The 25967-nt window shown below is 47.2% G+C and overlaps 1 protein-coding gene across 1 annotated transcript; it reads right to left on the bottom strand.

Annotated features, from left to right (window-relative positions):
- Window positions 1–1369: 1369 nt before the first annotated feature.
- WNT9B (Wnt family member 9B) lies at window positions 1370–25309 on the bottom strand. The gene is made up of 4 exons (XM_030966481.1): window positions 25202–25309; window positions 14934–15190; window positions 7444–7709; window positions 1370–6359 (listed from the first exon to the last, which is right to left on the bottom strand). Exons 1-4 carry the CDS (start codon window positions 25276–25278, stop codon window positions 5883–5885), a joined length of 1077 nt encoding a protein of 358 aa, XP_030822341.1. The 5' UTR covers window positions 25279–25309; the 3' UTR covers window positions 1370–5882.
- Window positions 25310–25967: the final 658 nt, after the last annotated feature.

Here is a 25967-nt window from a genome sequence, read left to right as displayed (position 1 = left end):
CTCTGCTGTGATTTCAAAGAGCTCCCTGGAGTCCCCAGTGCCTGGGGAAGAAGTGGCAGGAATGGTTGGGAGCTGTCCCAGCGCCTGCCCCAGCCCAGCACATCTCCCAAAACACAGGACCCAGCCCCAGAAGTCCTGATTTCCTGCACCCAGCAAGGGCAGGGATTTTGAGCGTGGGATTTTCCTGCCCAAATGAGCAGGGATCCCTCTGGCCTGCTTTGCCAGGAGCTCTTTCCCATGACACTTTAATCCCACTGGGACAGGAACAAGCAGCACCAGGAGGTTTCACTGCACCCACCCAGGGCTCACACAGCCCCTTCCACTCAACACCATGAAGAAAACAAATCCCTCACATCACCATTCTGCCAGGAACACATGATTTCCCCTGGGCTGGCACTGGCACTGGAGAACCCCTGGGCTGGCCCTGACACTGGAGAATGCCCTGGTGTGGCACTGACACTGTAGAGTGCCCTGGTGTGGCACTGGAGAGTCCCTGGTGTGGCACTGTCACTGGAGAGTGCCCTGGTGTGGCACTGACACTGGAGAGGCACTGGGCTGACACTGGAGAGCCGCTGGTGTGACACTGGAGAGTGCCCTGATGTGATACTGGAGAGTGCCCTGGTGTGGCACTGACACTGGGGAGCCACTGGTGTGGCACTGGAGAGCTCCTGGTGTGACACTGACACTGGAAAGCCACTGGGCTGGCACTGACACTGGAGAGTGCCGTGGTGTGGCGCTGAAGAGCCCCTGGTGTGGCATTGACACTGAGAGCCACTGGTGTGGCATTGACACTGGAGAGTGCCCCTGGGCTGGCATTAACAGTGGAGAGCCCCTGGGCTGGCACTGAAGGTCCCTTGGTGTGGCACTGACCCTGGAGGTCTCTTGGACTGTCACTGTTGCTGCAGCACGAGGCCAGTCCCTCATCCCTCCCTGCAAAGACTGAGCTGGGGTTCCCCAGCTCCCCTGGAGAACCTGCAGAGCACAGGGCACCTTGCAGTCCTGTCTTTGAGGCTCAACAACCTGCCCCAGTTCCACCAGGCCAGTTCCCAGGCTGCACAAGCTCTCACACCCAAACACGTGGCACAGCCAAAGGAGCATTGTTGGCTTTGCTGCCCCAGGAAAGGTGCCACTGATGTGTCATGGATGAGGTTTGGCTCCTCAAGGCAAAACCACCTGAGCTCAACCCACCTGGGCAGCCCTTACAGCTGGGCTGGAATGGGCCTTCCCAGTTATCTCCTGCACAGGGTGTGTGAAAAAGAACTACAGGAATAACATCACTGTGACTGTGGAGGAATGGGGTGAATCAAAGGGATTTCCCAGGGCTGCTCCCTGAAAAGCAGAAATGAACATTTTTAAGAAACAACTGGTATTTATTGACTGACAAGAACACAGCAATGCAGACACTTGTGCAACATTGGACAACACATTATAATCAAAATGAATTTATAAAAATTAACACAAGGTACAAGCAGGATTGTAATGCAACTTAAACCCCATAGCACCACTTTCTTTCTAGAGGAAATACAAGAAACATAAATAACACCCATACTTCTTGTCACACAAGTTATACATCTTGAGGTAGACATAAGTTTTCTTTCCCTTAAAGCACAGACTTTTTTTTTCCTTAAGTGACATCTTTATTTGGCTGAAATTGTCCTCCACGTCTGACACGAGGTGCAGAGTGACACTTGCAGGAGAGCCTGTGGGATGGATGGATGGATGGATGGATGGATGGATGGATGGATGGATGGATGGATGATGGATGGATGGATGGATGGATGGATGGATGGATGGATGGATGATGGATGGATGGATGGATGGATGGATGGATGGATGGATGGATGGATGGATGGATGGATGGATGATGGATGGATGGTGGATTTCAATTTCCCCCATAAAACAGACATGCTGGATCCATGACCACCAAGCCCGGGAATGCAACACACCAGGAGAGGTAATAAAAGCTGGAGTAGGAAGTCCACAGAGGGACAGGGACAGGAACAGGGACAGGGACAAACCTGTGTGAGCAGTGTAGCCCCTGTGTGTGCAGTAAGGACCCTGGTTTGGAGCTATGGCTGTTTCCAGGTTATTTGGATTTTAGGTGCAGAGGAGAAGATTCAGTCCAAACCAAAACATTCCCAGCAAAGCCTGTGCAGCTCAGACTTTTACCATCAGTAGTCAATGAGGTACATTTGCACTTGGAAAAGGGTTTTTTTATAGGCAGGGTATGAGATTTCAGCTTTGCTGGTGAGAAGATTTCTTTGTCAAGACCTAATGCAATCCCCTTGTTATTCCAGTCATTTACACATATAACCAAATCCACAGGATTTGCAGTACATTTAAGGTGTGTGGCACAACTAAAAAGTCCAAATGGACTTCCAGATCTACACAGCCCAGAGCTCCGGGAGGTGGCAGAAGAGCTTTGTTCATGGTTCAGAGCAAAATACAATTCAAGCCTAAGAATATTGAGGGCCATACAGACTCAGGTTTTGCTCCCTGCTCCCACTGGTGTCAGTTGAATTAAATCACATTTGGAATATCAACCCAACAAAATAGCCCTGGACAACTGAATGAAATAAAAACCTCAAAACCACCACAATATCTGTCCCAAGCAAACTTTTTCCCTCCCTTACCCATGGGACCATCTCTAAAAAACTCAGTGCTGAAGGACACCAAACAGATTGACATCAGTGTTGCCTCAAACTAAAACTATGCTCAAGTCTCTTTCCAATCCTCAAACTGGGCATTTGTAATTATTTATTTCTTTCCCATCAATGTTCATAATTTTGTTTCCAGCCCTTGAGGCTGGGCTGCCTGGCAGGGGTTGGACAGGAAGATTTGCAGCAGTGCCAGGAGGGGCTGAAGGGGGCTCTGAGTTAACCAGAGCAAAACTGGGGGACATCAGATGTCCTTGTCCAGACCTGGTTTAACAGTGAACAACCCAAATTCACTCCAGCCCAATGCCAAACCTCCACAGCCCACTGAGCCCAAACCCACCCCTGGGTACCAGAGACTGAACCATCTCTTCCTCAGATCTTCTCCAGCAGCTGTAAGCCACACAGGACAAAGAATTTCCAAAAGTCCCCTTTGGTACATGAAGAAACTTATTTTTCCCTGACATTTGGTTTTGTCCAGTTCTTATTCAGCAATTCCTGTGCAGCTTTGATAAAAGCAAGAGGACAGAGTGGTGCCTCCTCCACTTGTTTCCCAAGGAATGGGATCCAACTCTTTCCACTGAGCCACAGATCCTGTTTAAATGGGAATGATCCATGTAATGGCATGGGATCCCAAAGTACCCTCCCAAATTGGGGTATTCCCTCCCTCTCTGGTGCTGGACAAGGCTGGAGGTCAGTGGGGCAGAGGGTTTGGGATCAATAGTTCAGCCAGAGCAAGTTCCCCGCTCACTTCACCCACAATGCCAATTTTAGCTTATTTGGAAGCTTTTTCATTGAGTGCTCAAAATTGAGACTCGTGGGAAGATTTCAACTCCAAAAGGATTAAAAGCAACATATAAATAATGGTCTGCTCTTGGGTATTTAGGAGGTAAAAAAAAAGTAAGGCTAATTAAGCCTATTTGCAGTATTATGTCTGTCATAAACTCTTTAATTCAGTTCAAGTCAACGTGAGCCAGAAAAGGGATAAAAAGGAATAAGCCCTTTAAAGGACCTGTAGCTGGTGAGAGGGAAGTGGCCTCCAAACAGCCAGTTAATGCTTGATCTGCCTGAGACTGCTCCGTGCCAGCACTGGAGGGAGCAGAAGTCAAAAACAGTTGTAAAAACCAAAAGGGCAACAAAGTCAAGGTAAAGAGAGTGTGAACACACATTCTTCACTGCAGGGGATTGCTCAGAGCAGCTGTAATGAGTTGCTGAGCTGCTCCACTCCTGCAGATCCACACAGGCAGATCCCACACCTCTGGGGAGAGCTCCATCCTGCTGGAATTCAGCCCAATTCCACCTGTGGATGAGTCCATCTTGCTACCCACACCAGCATCTTCACCCCTTACACTGCCAGTGAATTTGGATTTGAGCTTTAGGGTTCCAATATTCTTTGCAGCACCAGCCCATCTGCACTCTGGCTGGTTTGTACCCAGAGTAAATACAGCAGGTTTGTTACCTCAGGGACAATCCAGAGCTGCTGCAGGATCAACCAGGAAAACCCAGGAGCAGAAAATGCACACCCAGAGAGGCTGTGCTACACCTCCATTTACCTGGTGGCCAGGTCAGGGGGTGCCTATGCCATTCCCAAAACTGCTCCCTAAATCAGCCGAAGGAACTGAACAGGCTGGGTCTGGTGTGTTTAGCTAAAAATCAAAGGGAAAAACAAGGTTTAAAGTAAGCTCATGACTCTATAAGAGCCTGTGCTTTTTTCCCCAGGCCACCTTCCCTCACCCTGCACAGGCTGGACCATACCCAGGGGCTGGACATACCCAGCTTCTCAGGGCAGGGATTGTGACTCATGACTGGCAAATTTTTCAGTGGCTCCCGTGGTTCCTAATTCCCTTTCAGAGGCTTTACCTGTCATTGGCACAGGGCAGGACTGTGGGATGTGACACACCTCAGGCACCAGGCAGAGTGTGCTGCACACAGTACAAAAAGATGATTGATTGATTGATTGATTGGGGAGGAGGAGGAAGAAGAGAGATTTATAACTGGCACCATCCCCTGGATCACCACCAATAAATACCCCCTGGGAGGCCAAGTGCTGCAGAGGGGTGACTTCACAGCCCTCAGCTGAGTTCCTATGGCTCAAACACTGTCACTGCAGCAGTTCCAGGTGACCTGGAACAGCAAGGTTAAAATGCACCTGGAGTCCAATATCCAAACTACAGACCTGGGAGGTGATGGGCATGAGCTCCCTTTGTAAGCTGGTGTTTCTGAGGCACAATTCTTGAGCCAAAATGAGATTATTCAGCAGTGCGTGGGTGAGTTGGCAGCAGAAAGGGTTCAGCCAGCTCCTAGGGCATGGCACTGGCAATTCCCCACTGCCAGAGTCCTTCTGCCCTGGTGCAGGAGCACGGCTGGCCCTGCCACACCTGGGCCAGTCTGGTTGTGGCCTCCCCAGTCCCTTAATCCTCTTCTCTGCAGGATCCAGGGCACAAGACCTCAGTGTCCTAATGTCACCACCTCAATGCATCTCCATGAGTAAACCTGAGGGGCGCAGAAGGAGGATTTTCCCACACAGGTGAGTACAAGTTTGAACTTGAGGGACATTTGTGGCTGCATCAGGGCTTCTGCTGTGCCCACATCCCCTCTGCTCTCTGTCCCTCCTTCCTGACCCCATATCCAACAAAAAACCTCTGGTTTTCCCTGCTCATGCAGGGGCTCTCCCCAGGCTGGAGCGTCTCAACGCTGAGGTTGGAGCATCTCAATGCTGAGGCTGGAGCATGTCACACCGAGGTTGGAGCATCTCAACCCCAAGGTTGGAGCATCTCAACCCAAGGCTGGAGCATCTCAACGCCAAGGATGGAGCATCTCAACACTGAGGTTGGAGCATCTCAACCCAAGGCTGGAGCATCTCAGTGATGAGGTTGGAGCATCTCAATGCTGAAGTTGGAGCATCTCAGTGCCAAGGTTGGAGCATCTCAATGCTGAGGTTGGATCATCACAACACCCAGGCTGGAGCATCACAACACCCAGGCTGGAGCATCTCAACCCAAGGCTGGAGCATCTCAGTGCCAAGGTTGGAGCATCTCAACGCCAAGGCTGGAGCATCTCAATGATGAGGTTGGAGCATCTCACGCTGAGGTTTGGGCATCTCAACGCTGAGGTTGGTGTAGCACAGCACACATTTGGTGCTCACCTTTACCCTGACCCCACAGCAGAGAGCCATGTCCCTGTCTCCCTGCTGCTCCCCTGGACTCGCCTTGCCCCTTGGGGCTGTCCCTACTGCTTGCAGCTGTAGACCACCTCCTCCTGCATGCACTGCTGGCACTCCACGTAGCAGCACCACTGCACCTGGCAGTGGCACGAGAAGGTGACCAGGCGGCTCTGGGTGTTGTAGCCCCGGCCACAACACATGCTGTCGCAGTTGCCCTCGCGGGAGCAGGTCCTGCCCGCGGTGCCCAGGGAATATTTGCTGGGCCGGCAGAAGCTGGGCGAGTCCTCCACATACACCAGGTCGGTGGGGCGCGGCAGGGCGGGCTGCTTGCCCGAGTGGCCGTGTCTGTGTGGCCCTGCCAGCTCCGAGTGTCCCACGGCGTCGTTGGTGGTGCTGAAGACCTTGACGGCGTCGTCGTAGCGCAGCTTCAGGAGCCGCCCAATCTCATGGAAGGGCGAGAGCTGCTTCCAGCACGTCCGCACCGCGCACGAGCCCGACACACCGTGGCACTTGCAGGTGGTTTTGAGGCCGTTCTTCACCGCCTAGTGAGGAAGAAAAGTAGGTGGTTATTACCTGCCCGGGCCTAGTTCTGGTAGAGGCAGCGGCTCAGATCGCAGACAGCTGCAAGCGCTTCAGTTTTATTGGCATTGTTTCTAGATTATGGAGGAGAAAATGTTAATAATAATTTTTAAAAAAGCAAAACAAAAAACCACAACCAAACAAAAAAAAACAACCCCAAAAAACTTAAAAAATCCCCACCAAAACAAACAAAAACCCAAAACTAAAAAAAAAACCAAAACAAAAAACCAAAACAAAACAAAACAAAAAACCCAAAACAAACAAACAAACAAAAAACCCCCAAAAGAAACAACACAAAAGAAAGGAACCCAAAAAAAACCAAAAAAACACACCAAACAGAGGAAAAGCTACAGAATTGACAGGTGAACCAGAGAGTGGATAGCCTGAGGAGGATAACCAGCTGAACACCAAATAAGTTCTTATTAATTCTACTTGGCGCAGTAGGAGTAGTCAATCATAAAACTGAGTATCTCCAACATGGTGAATTCCTTTAGGTGTATTCAAATGAAGACAGTGCTCTAATTAAACAATCAATTTGACTCAGTAAACGGAAGACAATGATGTTGAGTCAGTAGCCTGTAACGTACAGGTGAAAATGTTCAATCTGATGATCTCCCTGACCCAAACCTGTGACGGGACTCGTACCATAGCAAGTCACCAGCAGACTCATAATTGATCTCAAGAGTTTCAGTCTTTAATCAGCTTCACACATGCCACCAGCTCTAAACTCCAGCTGTTCTCAGAACCCCCTGTGGCCCTGGCATAACCCCTGGAGTCATTCAGCTGTGGAGTTTCACAGCTGTCACTGTGCTATGTCTCCCTGTCACCCACCCTGCTACCACTGGAGGACACAGGATGCTCCTCTGCCACACAACATGCATCTCCTCATCCAAGAGCTCAGGAGACTCTCAGCACCACAAGGCCCAGGACACACAGGTGAACAGGTCTGGTTTGTGAGCAGGGCAGTGAAAATTCCTCTCACATACAGGATGGGTTGGAAGAAAAGTCCCAAACTTCATCCCAAGCCCGCCAAGGCGCAGCTCCTACCTTGATGCCCACATTGGTGTTGTGGATGTCCACCTTGGCCCGCAGGTCTTTGCCGATCCTCTTCTGGCCCAGGAACTTTTTCAGGAACTTGGTGCTGTACTTGAGGTTGTCCCCACAGACGCCCCACTGCCAGGCCTTGCGGTTCTCCAGGCCTGGGGAGTCGTCGCAGGTGCAGCGCTCCATGCGCCCCGCGCTGCACGCCCGCGCCAGCGAGTGCGTCAGCGCCGCCGAGGACACGGCGTACAGGAAGGCTGTCTCCTTAAAACCTGCAGGGGACAAGGGTTGCTGGTTGTGGTAAATAGGTGTGATTCGTGCTGGCAAAATTGACAACGGTAATCAATATTGGTGCAGTAATTAATGTTTGGAAATAATAAAACAGTTACAAGGTGTAATGCTGTAGCAGGCTCTATGGAGCTTACGAGAGCTCCATGGAGGATTGAGACTTAACAGCAGGAACTGCTGAGTCATGATGAGACAGCAAAATAAGCTCCTGTCTTCTACTCCTTTCTCCATAGCTTATCTCTGTAACCTCATAGGTCACTTTTCCCTGACCCTTACTATTGGACAAGTTTGAATACCCCTATACCCTATAAAAAGGGGCTGTTTTAGCCCATTCGGCAGAAGAAGAGCTGTTGCTGGAGCCCTTTACATACTCCCCAGTAAACCATCACTGTGGAACCGCCAGGACCTCTCCTTCTCCTCTCTTGTGTTTGCTTCTGCCCCAGCCAAAGGTGCCCTAGCAAGCAAGCAAAGAGCTGAAATCCTAAGAGAGCTGAGAATCACTGGAGAGCTGACAATCACTAAGCTTGCTAAGGGCAGCCTGCGGCGGCTGTGAGCTGACTGGGTATTCGGGCACTCTGTCTCCCAGAGGGACTGAGTAACCGGACTATGCTGCATCGTTCGGTGATAAGGCCAAGATCGGGGCTTTATCACATAATGCCAAGAAAGAAAGGGAGAGGAGGGGTTCCACCCCCCCTTTGTCCTGCAGATGTTCAAGGCAGGAAAAAGCAAGAGATAACAGTTACTAAAAATTAACAGAAAGAAGGGAAAATCTGCTTGGGTCCCAGGAAAATGCCAGCTATAAGAGATTTATTGCTTTGATGCTTAAATATAATATTATGTTAGTCTTGGCTTACATTATACTGGCTTGGTATGCATGTGTAACCCAAGGGTGAGTTGAAGGACATTGAAGAAGAGGAGAGGCCTTCATCAAAAATGACCCCCAAAGACTGGTGCGACCACCAAAACGAGTGGTGGGGCGTGCGCGGTAAAGGTGGTGATGAGGGCGGAGGTAGAAGTGTGATGAATCGAAAATGGGAGGAGATGACATTGACACCTGGCTTATAAGGGGGAATCTTCACTTGGCAAGTTCGTACGTGAGGTGGCCGGGGTCCAGAGCCCTGCACTCCATACCCTGCAGTTTATCTTTTGCTTATGCGCTGTTATTGGAACCAAATTATCCCTTATTTTTAATCAAATTTTATTGTCAATATTTCAAGTGTATCCAATTTTATATATTTTCTAAATGATTCCATTAAAATTGCTGCTACCTCAAATATTGTTTGGTTTTTTTTAATTGATGGGATAATTGGGCAAACATAACACTGGTGATGTCATGGTTTGCCTCAGATACCCCAGGTTTCTCCTTCATAATTCCCTGCCAGGTGTGTCAGGCATATCTTCTTCCCCCTCCCCTGCCCTCTGCCGAGCACTGTCTGTCAATTTTGGCATTCCAGAAGTGCATTGAGTGATTGAGCAGATTCAAAAGATGCCTCCTACCCCTGGGGGGACATTGGGATCCAGGTGACTGTAAAGGTTCTGAAGCTGTTCTCCTCCCCAAAGCAGGATTCAATCCCTTAGGTCATGGTGTGACTATGACATTTTAACCAGGAAACAAAGTACAGTGGCTGAATGAAAATTTCATGTAGAGACATGAGATCAGACAGGAATAGGAATATTGATACTCACGAGCTTCACAGAAGTTTCAGAAACTCTGACTGACACAAACTTGACCCAAATGCCAAAATATTTTTATTTATTTATATTTACCTCCTCTCTTTTTCAGCCCTGGGGAAAATTTTAATATTTCCTCTAGAGTTCATTTGCAGGGAGAAAAAATCTATTAATGGGAAATTGTTTAGCAAGTCTAAAATTTAGGAATTAGTGCAAGGAAGAGAGAGACAGGTGACTGATCAATAGCTCTGAGTGCAGGAACAGATAAGATCAGCCAAAATAGACAAAAAATTGGTTTATGGAAGATAGAGCACTCATACATTGCATGGAAGAAAACATAATGAAGCAAACAAATATTCCACATGGGAAAATTCCAAATTTCCTTCCACATCAGAAGGAAAATCTGTTTTCCCCAATAATAGGAGAGAGAGAGAGAGACAACCACAGAGACTTGACCAAGACTTGGAAACCACTTCTAGAATTCACCAAGTCCAGCCTCAAATGTCTCCATCATTCTGTTCCCTCAGAGAATTCCCATCCTACTGTAACAGTGGATCAGAACACTGAGAGCTGAAATCTGAGTGATGTCCACCATAAACATGACCAAGAGACCAGGACAAAGAGTTCTCCTGGTGGTTGCCAGCAAGAAGAATGAAAAATGTGGCTAATCATGAACATAATGGAGAGGCTTCATTAGCAACTTCAATAGACTTCAGAGGACCTCTTTGGAATTGCAGAATTTTAGATAAAGATCTACCAACAGCATGGACATGAGGGGAGAGCTGGGGAAATATGGAGGAGACAAGGAGATCAACCAACAATCTGCTTCCTGCCTCAACATTGCCCCATGGCCACTGGGGCAATAATTTGCAATTAATCTCTCTGGTCGATGATCCTCTGCAAAATTTCTCGGGGTACTCTAAAGATAATGAAAGAATGTCACCAAATCCACCAAAAGTTTTGTAAAAGCTGGAATGGGATATGGTCAATGCAGGCTGTGGACAGCAGCATGATGCTCACACATTTTCCAGCAGTGCCTCACCCTCTCCAGAGGAACTAAGAGAGGAGAACGGATACTTGAGATCCTAAATCTGCTAAATCATTCCAGCAGCCTATCTCCAAATGCTTACCAGATTTCCAACACCCTCTCTGACATCCCAGAGGTGAGGAGAGCATTCCAGAGGCCCTTTCCCATGCCATGAGGAGCCAGCAGGCTCCACAGCCCCTGCTAAATCTGACTCTGTGGATCACCACACTGCTCCTGCTATTTCAGATGCTTTGGTTTCCCCATGTTTTCCTGGCCAGTTTTCAGCCCACTGGAAATCAGAGGCCATTGCTGTGGTCAGGCCACTGCAGACAGCAGCAACTGCAGATACCCAGCAGACGTTGAAACGTCTCCTTCTCCTTCAAACAAAGCTTCAACACCACCAGGCTGCCAAATACTTGTCCGAAAAGTCTAAGATGATTCCCTTCACTCTGTCATGAGGAATCAATCACCATTTAATTGTTAATTCACAGAACTAATGAGGGAAGTAAAAGCTGTTCTTCAGCAGAGCAGCTGCTGGATTTTCAGGAGGACACGCCACAAATGGCAGCAATCAGCTCCAAGGAGCACAATTTGGGATCTGAACAGAGGCTGCTCCTTGTGCCCTGCTATGTCTCCTCTCACAGTGACAACAGAGCTCCTGTCACCACAGGCAGTGTGGCCTGGAGCCAATTCTGGGCTCTCAGAGCTTGGGCTGGGGATGGGTCGCTGCCCTGACCCCACTGAGTTCTTGTCAGGGACAGAATGGAACCTGAAACTCTTGGTGCAGGGGGAACATCTGGGTGCAGATGTCTCTGCGGGGCAGTTTGGCTGCAAACATCCAGCACAGAGATGGATTTCAGGAGGCTGCAGCAAAGCAGCTCCCTCTGGTAGGACCTGCCATGTGTCCAAGCCTAGCCCTGAGCTCTCCAGCAGGATTTCTTAGCTCTGCAGCCTGTAAATACAGAAGGACTTTGCTGCAATGCACTGTTGTGTGCTGTGGTGTGCTCCAGACCACAGGGAAAATTGTAATGGGAGGAATTTTGCTGTGGGGTGACTCTGACAAAGGAAAGATGCTCAGAGTCAGAGTTTTCCATGCTGTAATGAAGGAATGTGAGCGTTTCAGAGCAGGTGGAGGAGGCATCTCTCTGAAAACAATAGCAAAACTAAAAACAAGACATAGAAATATAGAAATATTTAGGATGGGAGGACTTTTGAGGTCTTCAGAACAACCTCCTGCTCAAAGCAGGGCTGGCTCCAATGCCAACTGCTCGGGGCTTTTTTGCTCAGAAGAATTTTTTCCTCCAAATCTCCCATCATGGAAATTCTGTGTCTGTGAGTCACCCCTCCTCTGCTGTACCACCCCTGGATTGCTCATGACAACAGTGAAACCACTGCTGGAAGGTCAGAGTCCAACCAGCAGGAGGCAAAGGAGTGGATTAAGAGATGGAAGGATTGCAGAGCACTCATTTCTCAAGAATAATTTTGTGAGTGGCTGGCTCTGACCTCTTTGCTAAAGGTATTTATTTCCCAGATCACTGAGTTGTTTGAGATGAAATTCTGCTTCGCCTGACTTCCAGCAGCCCTTAATGGCACACCCAGGATGTCAGAAGGGCATCACTGCTTTCCATGATTTTATAAAGACACCAACTGCCCCTGTGTAACAAGGTGGCTTGAAATCATTTAACTCTTTCCATGGATCTTTAAAGGAGTGGAGAATGAATGCAGGGGGATTTTGCATGGATCACTGAGGAGTAAGAGGTGTCATAAAGGTTGCAGATAATGCAAAAGGAGTTTTCCAGTTGTACCCAGAGAACTATCAAGGGTAAAAAATGGTGTAGACTGGTAAAATAAATCTGGCATTTCAAGAGCCAGAAAACCCTTGGCTTATTTTTTTGTTTGTTTGGTTGGTTGGTTGGTTGGTTGGTTTTTGGCATCTCTAGAAGCAGGAAAAGCACTGATGATCCAGATCAGTCACACAAGTTTGTCAGCTGGGATTGCAAATTGACTGTGGCTTTTCACCTGGCCCATCTCACTGGGAAGGACCTTTTCCACTCTCTTGCACTCTTAAGACCATTTAAGACTGCTAAAAATCTGTATTTTTCTTCATGGTTTCCCTAGGACCATGGAGATATCAAATGATTTAAACATTCCTAAAATGCCTCATCACTACCTGACTGACAGGGGAGAGTTGCATGACCAACAATTTCCAAGAAAGTTCCAACAAATGTCACAAACAGATCAAAAGTGGCAGCTGAAAGCCATGTTCATGTTCTTTATGAAAGAAACAAACCCCTTTGCAAGCTAAAGGAAAAATGAGAACTAATAATTGCTCCCAGCCAAGTGTCCTGTCACACAGGGGCTGCACACAGCATACCTGGCTGTATTAAATCATCATTTGATCCTTAAGATTGTGTAATAAAAGTTTTCAAGCACTTATCCCCATCTGCCAAAACAGGTTTGAAATTACAGGTGATATTTTATTTTGTCAGTTGGGAGCCCATGGAAATGTTAAGGCATGCCACTGCCAGATAATTAAATGTTTTCCAGCTATTTGAAGATGAGGATTATTCAATTGTCATTTTCAAGTTCTTTGAGGTTGATGAAGGTGCAGATGTAAGAAAGACACTCAAAATTATCATGAACAGCTCCTTCCACTGCTTGCTAAAAATTCACAGTAGAGCCTTGCAATGAAGAAAATCTGATCTTGCATGTCCTGACTTAACAAAATATTAAGTTGATATTTAATGTAATAAAAATTGATATTTTAAAAAGGAAACATTAAAAAGTTTCGATCCCAATGTTAATTAAAATTAGCATTGATTTTCATCAAAATTAATATTGGCTTCTTCAGGTCCTTTTTTAAAAACATTGAGTTACTAAACATTATCAAAGGACTGAAACTCAATGAATCTGAAGGCTGAAGCTTAGTGAGTGCTAATAGAAATTATTGAAGGGCTGAGGCTCTGTTACAGTCAGGCTTTGGTTGGATCAGGGCAGGTCTGGCAAATCCTATATGCATTCTCTGGGAATTTTTACTAAGAAATAATTTCAGTGTCCATCTTCGTTGTATTTTTCTCAAGCATTGGAAGGATTTATTATCCTTCCCTGCTCAAATCCAGGCCTTACAGGACAATTTCTTCATCTAAAGCATTTGGGGAAAAAAAACCCAGTGGGTCTTCTGTCCACTCTGCCCAAATTTCTCCAAATTTATGTGAAAAAGTCTTAGGAGAGATTTGTCAGCATGCACTGAGATGTCTGCATGCAGATAAATAGCTTTTTCAAACAGCAAACAGGTTTAAATTTTGTATTTGAGAATAACAGGGGTTTACATGCATGAATATCCAAGGCATTAAAGGGATTTTTTTCTTTAACTGACCCTGTGGTGGAAGAGGTTTTACAGTGACTTCTGTGAGCCAGAGAGAAGGTTGAAAAGAGGATCCATGTTTACCCCTGAAAGGATTTCCTACCAAGGTTGTTGACGAAGAAAGAAAGAAGGATAAATAAGAGAAACCTGCAACTGCCTGTTCCAATGAGCACTTTGTCTCTGGTGACCAATGGGTAAAGTGTAAACTTATGAGCTTAGTAAGAATGCATAAAAAGCATGCAGGCCATAATAAAAACAGTTTGAAGCCTTCTGAAAATGGAGTGTGGCTTTGTGTTGTCTCCATCTCTACCACGACCTCGTGTGAGATGTAATTTGGGACAATCCAGAGTTTCTCTGGTTACCAACGGTGGAAGAGGTTTTACAACAACTTCTGTGAGCCAGAGAGGAGTTCGATGAGAGGATCCATGTTATCCCTGAAAGAATTTCCTACCAAGGTTGTTGACCAAGAAAGAAAGAAGAAATGCAAGAAACCTGCAACTGCCTATTCCAATAAGTGCTTTGTCTGAGTAAAGTGACTAAAGTGTAAACTTATGAGTTTTCTAAGAATGTATAAAAAGCATGAAGTTTGCAAAAATAGTTGAACAGTTATGAGCTTTCTAAGAACATATAAAAAACATGCAGTTTGCAAAAACAGTTTGGAGCCTTCTGAAAATGGAGTGTGGCTTTGTGTTGTCTCCATCTCTACCACGACCTCGTGTGAGATGTAATTTGGGACAATCCAGAGTTTCCCTGGACACCAGCGGTGGAAGAGGTTTTACAACAACTTCTGTGAGCCAGAGAGGAGTTGGATCAGAGGATCCATGTTTACCCCTGAAAGAATTTCCTACCAAGGTCCTTGACAGATAAACCAAGAAAGAAAGAAGGATAAATAAGAGAAACCTGCAACTGCCTGTTCCAATAAGTACTTTGTTTGTCTCTGGTGACCAATAAATGTAAACTTCTGAGCTTTGTAAGAGTGTATAAAAACTTTGCATGCCATAATAAAACAGTTTGAATGAAGCCTTCTGACAATGGAGCGTGTTGCTTTGTGTTGTCTCCATCTCTACCACGACCTCATGTCAGATTTAATTTGGGACGCCCCGGGTGCTGCAGCCAGGGTTTCCCTGCACACCAACTACCTTGTACCTCTCTTGAGCAGGCTGGGCCGTCCCTCCAGGCTGCAGTTCCAGCGCTCGCTGCGGAACTGGAACTGGCACTCGAGGACGCCCAGGCGGATGGCGTCGCGCAGCGTCTCCGCCAGCCCCGGCTCCCTCCGGCACAGCCGCCTCTGCTTGCGGGACAGCTGGAGCAGCTCGCACTGCTTCACGTGGCCCTGGCCTGGGCCAGAGCCCCCCGAGGCGCCCAGGGATGGGAACTGGGTCAGGGCTTCCTTCCCGGTCAGGCTGGAGGGAAAGAAGCGGGAGAGGAGGCGAGTTAGGGAGGACATCGCTGGGAGTGGTGCCCTAGAACAGAGACTGGGCAGAGCTAAAGAATAAAGTAGGGATTTATTAAAAAGCCTCAATGGATCCTAGACAGAGCCAAAGAATAAAGTAGGGATTTATTTGGAGGCCTCAATAAATCCACCTTGGGCAGCACAAGAGCCCAGCCAGGGCTGCACCCCAGGTGAACCCAAATGGTCGCAAAATGAACCCAAGATGAACTCAAATGGTCACAAAATGCCCCACTGGTCACGGGGTCTCTCACTTTTATAAGTTCTGCATCCCAGGTGAACCCAAATTGTCACAAAATGAACCCAAGATGAACTCAAATGGTCACAAAATGCCACACAGGTCACGGGGTCTCTCACTTTTATAAGTTCTGCTCCATTTGCATATTGGAGTTAATTGTCCAATTACAGCTCCATCCTATGAAGTCCTGTTACTGTCATATTTTATGAAAAATCCTCTTGCCAGGATTTTTCTCCTGAGAAGCTGAGAAACTTCAGAAAATAATTAATATTTGTATTAATTATCTGTTTTAATATAATATTATATATTTTTATTAAAAATATTTTTTTAATATATTAATATAATATATATATATATATATATATATAATATAATTTATATTATATTATATTATATTATATATTATATTATATTATATTATATTATATTATATTATATATTTATTAATATTATCTGATAGCTTAAAATGTAGTCTAAGGTTGCTTACCAACACGTGCATCTTTGATTGGTTCCATGTGAATTGTTTTTAATTAATGGCCAATCACAGTCTAGCTGTGTCAGACTCTCTGAGTCTGTCACATGTTTTTATTATTCATTCTTTTCTAGCTTTCTGATGTCTCTTTTCTCTTTCTTTAGTATAGTTTTAGTATATAGTTTTCTTATAATATATAATATAATACGATACGATACGATATAATATAATATAATATAATATAATATAATATAATATAATATAATATAATATAATATAATATAATATAATATAATATAATATAATATAATATAATATAATATAATATAATATAATAAGATATGATATGATATTATATGATATGATGTAATATCATATCATATCATATCATATCATATCATATCATATCATATCATATCATATCATATCATATATCATATCATATCATTATAATATAATATAATATAATATAATATAATATAATATAATATAATATCATATCATATCATATCATATCATATCATATCATATCATATCATATCATAATCAACCGTCTAAAAACTTGGGAGTCAATTCTCATCTCTCACCTTGTCCTAAAACCCACAACAAGACCACAACAATTAATAACCACAAAATCCCATCTTTGTTTTTCTCTCTTCAGCCCACATTGTTGATGCTCTTGGGCTGAGATTTGGATCATTTGTCCTTGGTCCCCAGCTAGAGAAGGAATTGTTTTGTCTGCCTACTCTGCGCAGAGAGCTCACCATTTGCTAATGTGAAGCCCAGACCCACCCACTAAAGCAGCTCAGAACCTGAAAAATAGAAAAGCCAAAACCTGAGCCATCAGGATCATTCAGGGTCACATTGGGCAGGAGCTCTGAGCCGCCCTGAGGTGCCCCTGCCCATGGCACAGGACTGGACCGGGTGGTCTTTAAAGGTCCAACCCACACCAGTTTGGGATTCTGTGATGATTCTAAGATCACCATCATGGAAAAGGTGAAGAAGGGAAGGATATTCAGGAAGCTGCAGGTCAGGGCATTTTACCAGCTCAGAAAATTAATCAATACAGATTGAGTAGATCTGGTATCCCATTCCCACCACACACCAAAGTCCCAGACTGATGCCATGGGGAGGAGGAGAAACCCATGTGTGCTGTCACCAGCAGCCCCAGGGGAAGGAGTCACTGCCCACACAGAGCAAAGACAGATGAAATTGCCTGCTTGGACATCTACAGCTGACAGATTTCCAAAAAACTTGTGTAGGATAGGCTGGATACCTTCCACAATTCCCACCAGGAGAGGAAGGGATAGCAGGAGAACACAGGGCTGTGGAAGCAGGACTGGCCTCCAAGTGAGTAGAGATTATTCTGATCTCTAAAATAGAAGAATCAGGGGGAATTGTGATCATTTATTAATTTTTAGACTTAAAATAAATGAGGCTGTAATTAAACTCACAGCCCTTCTCAATGCAGGGCACAAGGGATGCTGAAATATCCATTTATTCATACAAAGTCCTAAAGGGACCAGTAAACACAAAGACACTTTGGCACAGGAAATTCTGCATGTGCAGACTGCCAGAAGCTGGAAAAGATTCTGAGGGAGCATCTCAGTCTGCCACCCTGCTTCTGTTCATGCTTTTGTCTCCCCATTTTTCTTCACATTGCTGAAGCCACCCCAACTTTTGGCCTGAATTTTACAGTTCTGGGCAGGGATCGTCCCAAGGACGTCCCCACCAGTGGGATTTAGGAGAAGGTGGCATTGCCATTCTCCAGGCTCTGAAGGATGTTGGGTGCTGATATTTGTAGAAGAAGGGCACCATAAAAACCTTTGGAGAATTTGATTCAATTTCCAGAGCAACCTCAATAGTGCACAGCAAATACAGCCTGGAACCACACACAGAGATACTGAGTCTAATTCATCATTTTCACCATTCAAAGCAAAAGCTTCATGGGAAAAACACTTCCTAAAACTGGATCCAGCAATACTTTAAATTCTGAAAGAGGTAATGGAACATCCTACACAGATAGTTGGCTGCACAGGCAAACTTACTTAATTTAATTTTAATTTTAATTTTTTTTTATTTTAATTTTTATTTTTTAGTAGTAGTAGTAGTAGTAGTAGTAGTAGTAGTTGTTGTTGTTGTTGTTATTGGTGGTGGTGGTGGTTTTTTATTATTGTTGTTGATGTTGTTGTTATTGTTGAAATTCTGAAGCTGCAACACTAAGAGTAACTTGGTTTTTCTCTAAAAAAGAAGGTCAGAAATAACCAGATTGGTAGAACACAGCTGATGAAATAAGCAGTAAATTGGTAAATCCAAGTGGCTAACCTACCCAGAACACACCTATCTGTGACAGCCTCCCTTGTGCAAACTCTCACACTTGTCCCCTGAGGTAGGGCAATGTCAGCAGGAAATAATTATTTAAATTACATCAATAATTCCATCGCTGTGCTGGAGGCTCCCAGGATCAGGAGTCTCACGGTCAGAGCACAGATGCAGCTCCCAAAACTCATCTCTCACCCAAATTTCAGCTTAGACAAGCAGCAGAGGGATTCAAGGAAGTGCCATGCAGATGGCAGGGGCACAGCTGGGAGCAGAAACCACTCTCAGAGCCAGGACAGCCCCAAAAATTGCCCAGAAATTGCTTTGCAGGCTCCCACCAGAACTGTATTTCATCAGGGCAGAGCCAACACGGGATCTGATGGAGATCAGAGCATGCAAACATTTGTACAAGATTAAATACAAAATATGCAGATATTTGCAGTCAGGCAAACTGGATGGTTTTGGATGATTTAGAGTTTATTATCTACAGATCATACAGCAAAGAAAGTGAACTCTTTGAATTAATGCACACCTGCTTGCAATCTGAAAGAACAATAAGGATCTCCCAACTTTATTTCTCTCTCCTTCTCTGCCTAAGCCCTTTGCTAAATTCATTTATTTCCTTTAATCTCCTTCCAGCCACATTCCAGCTTCTTAAGAGACTTTTAATGAGAGCCTGTTCCTGTGCAATGCCCAATGTCCTCTGGATCTGAAAGGTCTTAAAACCCAGTAAAAATATGCCTTTCCTACCTCTCCCAAGTAAGGAGAGAATCAAAGCAGCCCACGACAGGGCTCCATATCTGATTTCAGGGGCCTTTCATGTTCCACAGGAATATCTGCACCCCACAGAGAGCTGCAAGGAGATTTCAGGAAGGGCTGAGAGAATGTGGGGCAGGACAGACGGAACCAAGGGCTGTGCAGGGCACAGAGGTGCCCAGCTCTGTCAAAAACCAGAGTTTTCATCCTTTCAGAAACAGCACAATTTAATGCTCCCCATCTTTCCCTGGAGAAGGGATGGGCTGTGAGTGTTGCACTCACAGGATGGTTCCTCTGTTTGCACCCCCACTTCCTGCAAAGGAGGTGGCAGAAATCCCCAGAGCACCCAAACTATAAAACTCCATAATCAATATTGAGATTTAACAGTTGCTATCAAAGCTCTTCACTTTCCTCTCTCAGAGTTGTCATCTCAGCCCCTCAGGTGTCTCTATACCTGTTACCCTCCAGGTTTGCTATCAAGTTTCTGCTCCTCACAATGAGAAAAAGCTGGAATTAAAACCTCAGATGGGTTCACATGATGCTGTGAGTCAGAATCCTCCGAGATGGATTGTTTGCTGCAAGCCCTCCCTGGGAGCAGTAACAGATGATGTGTCCAGGTCCAGACTCATTTTTTAAAAAGATTTCTCCTGAAATTCCACAGAGAACAGGATATAAAATTCCTGCATCAGAAGAGCTGCCAGTTTGGGAGGAGAGCAGTAACCAGGGCAGGGCTCTCCACCCTCACCTGCTCTGGGCATCCTTGGTTTGACTCCTTCCATGAAGGAAAATGAAATATTTCCATGTGGATCCCAATTCCAGGCCAGTTCCTGTTGGGGTGTTTGTTGCCAATCCCTCAACTTCTGGGACTCACGCCCTCTCAGGGGGCTCCCCTGTTGGGGGAGACCCTCCTGGGGTGGTTTTGTGTCAGGAAAGAGAGACACACTGGATTTTTTCAGTCTTCAGGTTCTTGTTTATTACTATCTTATCTAAAGTTTTGCATGCTGTCCATACCAGGCTCAGCACGCTGGAAAAGCACCACAAAAATGGCCAACAATCTCTTGGTACAAGGTCTTTTAAAGCTAAACTATCCAATGAAGAACTGACACCTAGATTATTTCCCCTTTTAACACAATAACTGATCCCAGTGTGGACTTTTCTGCCCAATTACAAAATGCCACCCAAACCCATGGAGAAGAAGGAAGAAGAAGCATGAAGAAGAAACCCAGGATGACACCCTGTGCCCTCCATCTTGCTTCCATCCACAGCACACTAAAAATCCCAAAACCTCAATTTCTCACCCAGTGATACACCTACACTGCTCTCTATAATCCATTTCACACTTTTGTGGATTCCAGTCTGTCTTGAAGTCTGGGAAACTTTCTCCATGAATGAGGGTCAAAGTCAGAGCTCCCCTGGGGGTCAGGGCACCCCAGAGCAGACACAGAAATACTCCCTGGGTTTCCACAAGTTCCAGGGCTGATCCCAGCCCAGGGCAATGCTGGGCAGTCACTACAGAGGAAAGCAGATTTTCAGTCTAACTCTGCACTGGCCACATTCCCCAGATCATTCCTGGCATGGAACACTCAGCACCCAGTGGGATGGGTTTTTAGAACCTGTGCTACACTAAAATAGTGACTAAAGAGAGTCTGGGGGCTGGGGAAAATCAAAAATCATCCATGAAAATCCTTTCCCTCTGCCCTTCTGCTGGCTCACCACAGACTCCATCCTCAGTCTCCCCAGATCTCAGCTGAAAGTTTCCTTCCCTCTCCCTTTCTGCTCTTTCTCTCTCTTTTTTAAACCCCCAGTACTGTGTGACTGACAGTGACAACAGTGATGCTGGAACCAACCTTCCTGAAAGAGGATTTGTCCTTTGAGGAGCAATGGTGCAGCCTGTAAATAATATCAGCATTTCATTATCAGCTCAACAGGAAGAGAAATTTCCTCAGAAACCATTCCAGGAGCGCTCAGAACTGGATAACAGAGTGTCCAGTTATTTGAGGTGTGTTTGGTCCATCAGATTTATCAGGGGAGTGCTGATATAAGACATTTACCAAGAAAAAATTATGGGATGTGGTAACTGGGCTAATGGGATGGAAACCAAAGCTAGCTGGACACCTCTAGGAGGATACAAGAGATTTGAGGACAGTTTTTTTAGGGATGATCATATTTACTTTATGGTATCATTTTGTGCTGTTTCCAAAATTATGCAAGGTCCTGCTTCAATAGCCCGGCAAGCCATGAACTACTTTTACCCTCTAACAGCCACCAAAAAATCCTTCCAGCAGGGAATGAGCAAAAATTGTGCCTTTTTTAACCTCTAACAGCCCCAAAAATCCTTCCAGCAGGAATGAGCAAAAATTGTACAAGATTAAATATAAATGAGCAAAAATTGTGCCTTTTTAACCCTCTAACAGCCCCAAAAAAATTCTTCCAGCAGGGAATGAGAAAAAATTGTGCAGGAATTTCAGGGTGAATTCTAAAGAAATCTGCCCATGGAGCAGGGGCCAGCCTGGCCCATGGGTGAGACAAGTCCCAGCCTGCCCCACAGGAGAAGACTTTGATCAGCTTTGGTGCTTCCACCTTCCCACCAAACCTCCTGCCTGGGGTGGGTCTGCTCTGGATTCTGCCCTGGGAGAAGCTCTTTGCCCTCCAGCACATCCCAAATGCCTTTTCACCTTGTGAAATGTGAACAAGGAGACAGCAGGAGGCTTTTAGAGCTTTTAATGAGGTCTGGAGACATTCCCAGCACCTGAGGAGCTGAACATCATGAGAGGAAAAGGAAGAAAAGGAGGGAATGCTTTACAGGGGGGTGGGGGAGGATTCAAGCCAAGGTGGAAGCAAAACCAGCTCAGAGGGACCCAGGAGGTGAGGACAGTGAACACTCCTGGATTCCTGCATCCAGAGAGCCCAACACAACCCCAGCAACAGCCAGGCCAGGTTTCACGCACAGCTTTTCTCTCCCTCTCCTCAAAGCAGGGTTTAATTTCCCCCCTGTGACCCAGCACCAGGACCTGCTCAAGCACAGACCCCAGTGAGCCAAAGCTCCAGGCACTGGGAATGGGCTCAGAGCTAAAAAATTTGTCCTAAAAACACAATACAAAAATTGCTACCCATTGCCAGAGGGAAGGGATAGGTGAGATATTGGGAATTAGGAATTGTTCCCTGTGAGGGTGAATCTGGCACAGGGTGCCCAGAGCAGCTGGGGCTGCCCCTGCACCCCTGGCAGTGTCCAAGGCCAGGCTGGATGGGGCTTGGAGCCACCTGGGACAGTGGAAGGTGTCCCTGCCATGGGCACTTTAAAGGTCTCTTCTAACCCAGCCCATTCTGGGTTTCTCTGGATTTCTCCATTGTAATGCTGTGTTCACTCTGGCAAAGCTTTGTTTTGTGTATTTAAAGGTGAGTTCCATTTTTGCTGCACTATCCCACACACTTCATGCTTTACCTCTGCCCTGATGGAATCAAACTTGGCATTTCCTTCACCTTTTGAACAAGCAGTGCTTCACCTTTGCCACATCCCCAGCAGAAAGGGCTCAGCTCCTGTCTCTGCACGTTGCCACCCAAAAGCCTCCTTCATTTCTTCTTAAATCTTTGCAGGTTTTATCCATGAAGTGTTTGGAAAGCCAATATTTGGCTCATGGCCTCAGTCTCTTCTCTTTGGCTAAACACAGAAGCAGACCACTGACCCAGGGTCCCCACCAGTTCAGTAATAATTTAGGTGTGAAATTGGTTTTCTCCCAAACAGCTACATCAAACATTCCCTTCTAAAATATTCAAGTCTATCAGCTCAATTTTGTATCTGAAAGCGCCCATGTATCACACTGCTCATCACCACCAAACTCACTGAGTTCTTAGATTTGGGTTTCTCCTTTTGGTTTTCAGATGAAGAGGTGAGAATACACAGGACACACCTGTGCCAGACCCCTCAAGGGAAAAAAAATCCACATTGAAAATTGACCCTACAGCCTCAGATCCTGAGCTGTGCACAATAAAGAGGCAGCACACACAGATTTCAGGTGCTTGTACCAAATAAATTCTTAAAAAGCCACATCAAACATTCCCTTCTAAAATATTCAAGTCTATCAGCTCAGTTTTCTATCTGAAAGCACCCATGTATCACACTGCTCATCACCACCAAATCACTGAGTTCTTCTTTTGGGGTTCTTATTTTGATTTTCAGATGAAGAAGTGAGAAGACACAGGACACCCCTCAAGGGAAAAAAAACCCACATTGAAAATTGACTTTACAGCCTCAGATCCTGAGCTGTGCACAGTAAAGAAGCAGCACACACAGGTTTCATGCGCTTGTACCAAATAAAATTTTAAAAAGCACATTTAAAATAAAATAAAAAAAAACCAATAAAATTAAAAAAATAATTTAAAAGCACATTTAAAACCAAATAAAGCACACAGTTCTGTGTGGCTGTACACACAGAAAGCTGCTTGTACCAAGCAAATCATTGACACAGAGCAAAGGATCACCCAGGCTGCTTTAACAGAGTCCAGCCTGATCAGTGGTCAGCGACAGCTCTGTGCTGTTATCTGCACAAATTCATCCACTTCCCTGTGCCTGGAAAGCCAAACTCTCCCTGCAGCCCAACTGTGGGCTCTGATTGTGACAGCATGAATTATAACATCTGTATTGTCTCACATGGCCTTCACATGGGCCTGGAAATGGAATAAAAGTTTTTAAATTCTTAAAAAGTTTTAAAAATTTAAATTTTTCAAAGTTTTTAAATTTTTTAAATTTTTCAAAGTTTTTAATTTTTTCCTCTCAGTTGCCCCAGCTCTGGGTCAGAAAAGGGATTAATCCAACACCCAACCCTTCAGGGAGTGAGTGCTGACACTGAGTGAGAAAGGGGAAACCCCCCCAGCAGATGCTTCCATGTGAATTAGGCTGAATGATGCAATTAATACATTTAAAATCCAGATTATTTTATGCAGCAGGAGTGAGAAACCAGTCGTGTCCCAGGTGAGAAGTGCCAAGCCAGCAGAGAGTTCCCAGCATGTGGAGCAGGACCCTCCACGTGTGCAAGGCAGGCCAGAGCAGCCCTGAGTGCTGCAACCACTGAGTCACAAATCCTCCTGTCTATTCTGCCCTCGCTGATGCGTGCACCAACACCAGAGTCTGGAAACCCTGCCTGAGGAGCAGCTCACACAGAAAACAAGGCAAAAACCCCCTGAACACTCTGCATGGGGAATTTTGCATTGACCCAGCCTGTTACAAACCCATCTCTGCCTTTATCCCGAATAAATTAAAATGTGTGGGGAGGACACAAACCCAGGGACAGCTGTGCCCGAGTGATTCTGAGCCTGCAGTGTCCCCTGTGTCCCTGTGCCCCCTACGCCCCCTGTATCCCCTTTATCCCCATGCTCCCTGTGCCTCCTGTGTCCCTGTGCTCCCTGTATCCCCTTTGTCCCCGTGTCCCCTGTGTCCCCTGTGTCCCCCGCGTCCCCGCCTGGTCCCAGCGCTGCCCGGGGATGCTCCGGGGGCGCTGCAGGTGCGCGGCTCGCCCGGGACCCCCTCGCAGGGACGGGGACGTGCCCGGGCACCGGGACAGCCCCGCGGAGCCGCCGCTCGCCCCGCGCAGAGCATCCGCGGGAACAGCGCTGCCACAGCCCGCTGCTGCACCAAAGTACGCCCCAAATTGTCCCAAAGGTCACCCCGACCTGCCCCAGCTCACCCCAAACTGTCCCAAAGGACACCCCGACCTGCCCCAGGTCACCCCGACCTGCCCCAGCTCACCCCAAACTGTCCCAAAGGACACCCCGACCTGCCTCAGGTCACCCCGACCTGCCCCAGGTCACCCCGACCTGCCCCAGGTCACCCCGAACTTTCCCAAAAGGACACCCCGAGCTGCCTCGCGAACACCCCGAGCTGCTCCAGCTCACCCCGAACTGCCTCGGGACACCCCGAGCCGCCCCATGAACGCTCCAAACTATCCCAAAGGACACCCCGAGCTGCCCATGAACACCCTGAACTGTCCCAAAAAACACCCCGACCTCCCCCACGACACCCTGAGCTGCCCCATGAACATCCCGACCTGCCCCAGCTCACCTCGACCTACCCCATGGTCGCCCCGAGCTGCCCTAGCTCACCCCGAGCTGCCCCAGGACGCTCCGTGCCCTCCCCGGTCCCGGTGCCTCCCCGCGCTCCCCCGGTGCCCGCGGGCGGTGCTGACCCGAAGTAGGCGGCGGCGGGCGGCGGCGGCAGGAGGAGGATGAGGAGGAGGATGCGGCAGGGCTTGGCGGAGCGCATGGTGCGGGCGGTGCCGGTCCCAGCTCGCTGCCGGTCCCAGCTCGCTGCGGGCCGCCCGGCGCCGCGGCTCTTTAAGCGGGAGGCGGGGCGGCCCCGTCCCGTCCCGTCCCGTCCCACCGCCGCCGGGAACCCCCGGGGCTCCCTGGGGACCCGCCGCCCCCCCAGCCCTCGGGGACACCGCGCCGGGTCCGGCCATCCCCGCCGGGTGCCTCCATCGCCGCGCAGTTCCTCAAATCTGGCGGGATCCCTTCATCCTCGCTGGTTCTCTCCATCCCCCCGGGATCCCTCCATCTTCTCGGGATCCCTCCATCCCCGCCGGGTGGCTCCATTCCCATGGGATCTCTCCATCCCCGCCGAGTCCCTCCATCCTCTCCAGGTCCCTCCATCCTCGCGGGATCATTCCATCCCCCCGGGATCCCTCCATCTTCTCGGGATCACTCCATCCCCGTGGGATCCCTCCATGCCTGCCCGTGCGTCCATCCTTTTGGGATCCCTCCATCCCCGCGGGCTCCCAACATCCCCGTGGTATCCTTCTATCCACTCAGGATCCCTCCATCCCCATGGGATCCCTCCATCTCCCCGGGTTCCCTCCATTCCCTCCGAGTCCCTCCATCCCCGCGCAGTTCCTCAGTCCCAGAGGGATCCCTTTATCCTCGCTGGGTGTCTCCATCCCCCCCGGGATCCCTTTA

The sequence above is a fragment of the Camarhynchus parvulus genome, chromosome 27 (genome assembly GCF_901933205.1).
Source record: "Camarhynchus parvulus chromosome 27, STF_HiC, whole genome shotgun sequence".
Lineage (NCBI taxonomy): Eukaryota > Metazoa > Chordata > Aves > Passeriformes > Thraupidae > Camarhynchus > Camarhynchus parvulus.
Note: the sequence above shows the minus strand (reverse complement) of the source record. Positions and strands in the feature narration are given on the sequence as shown.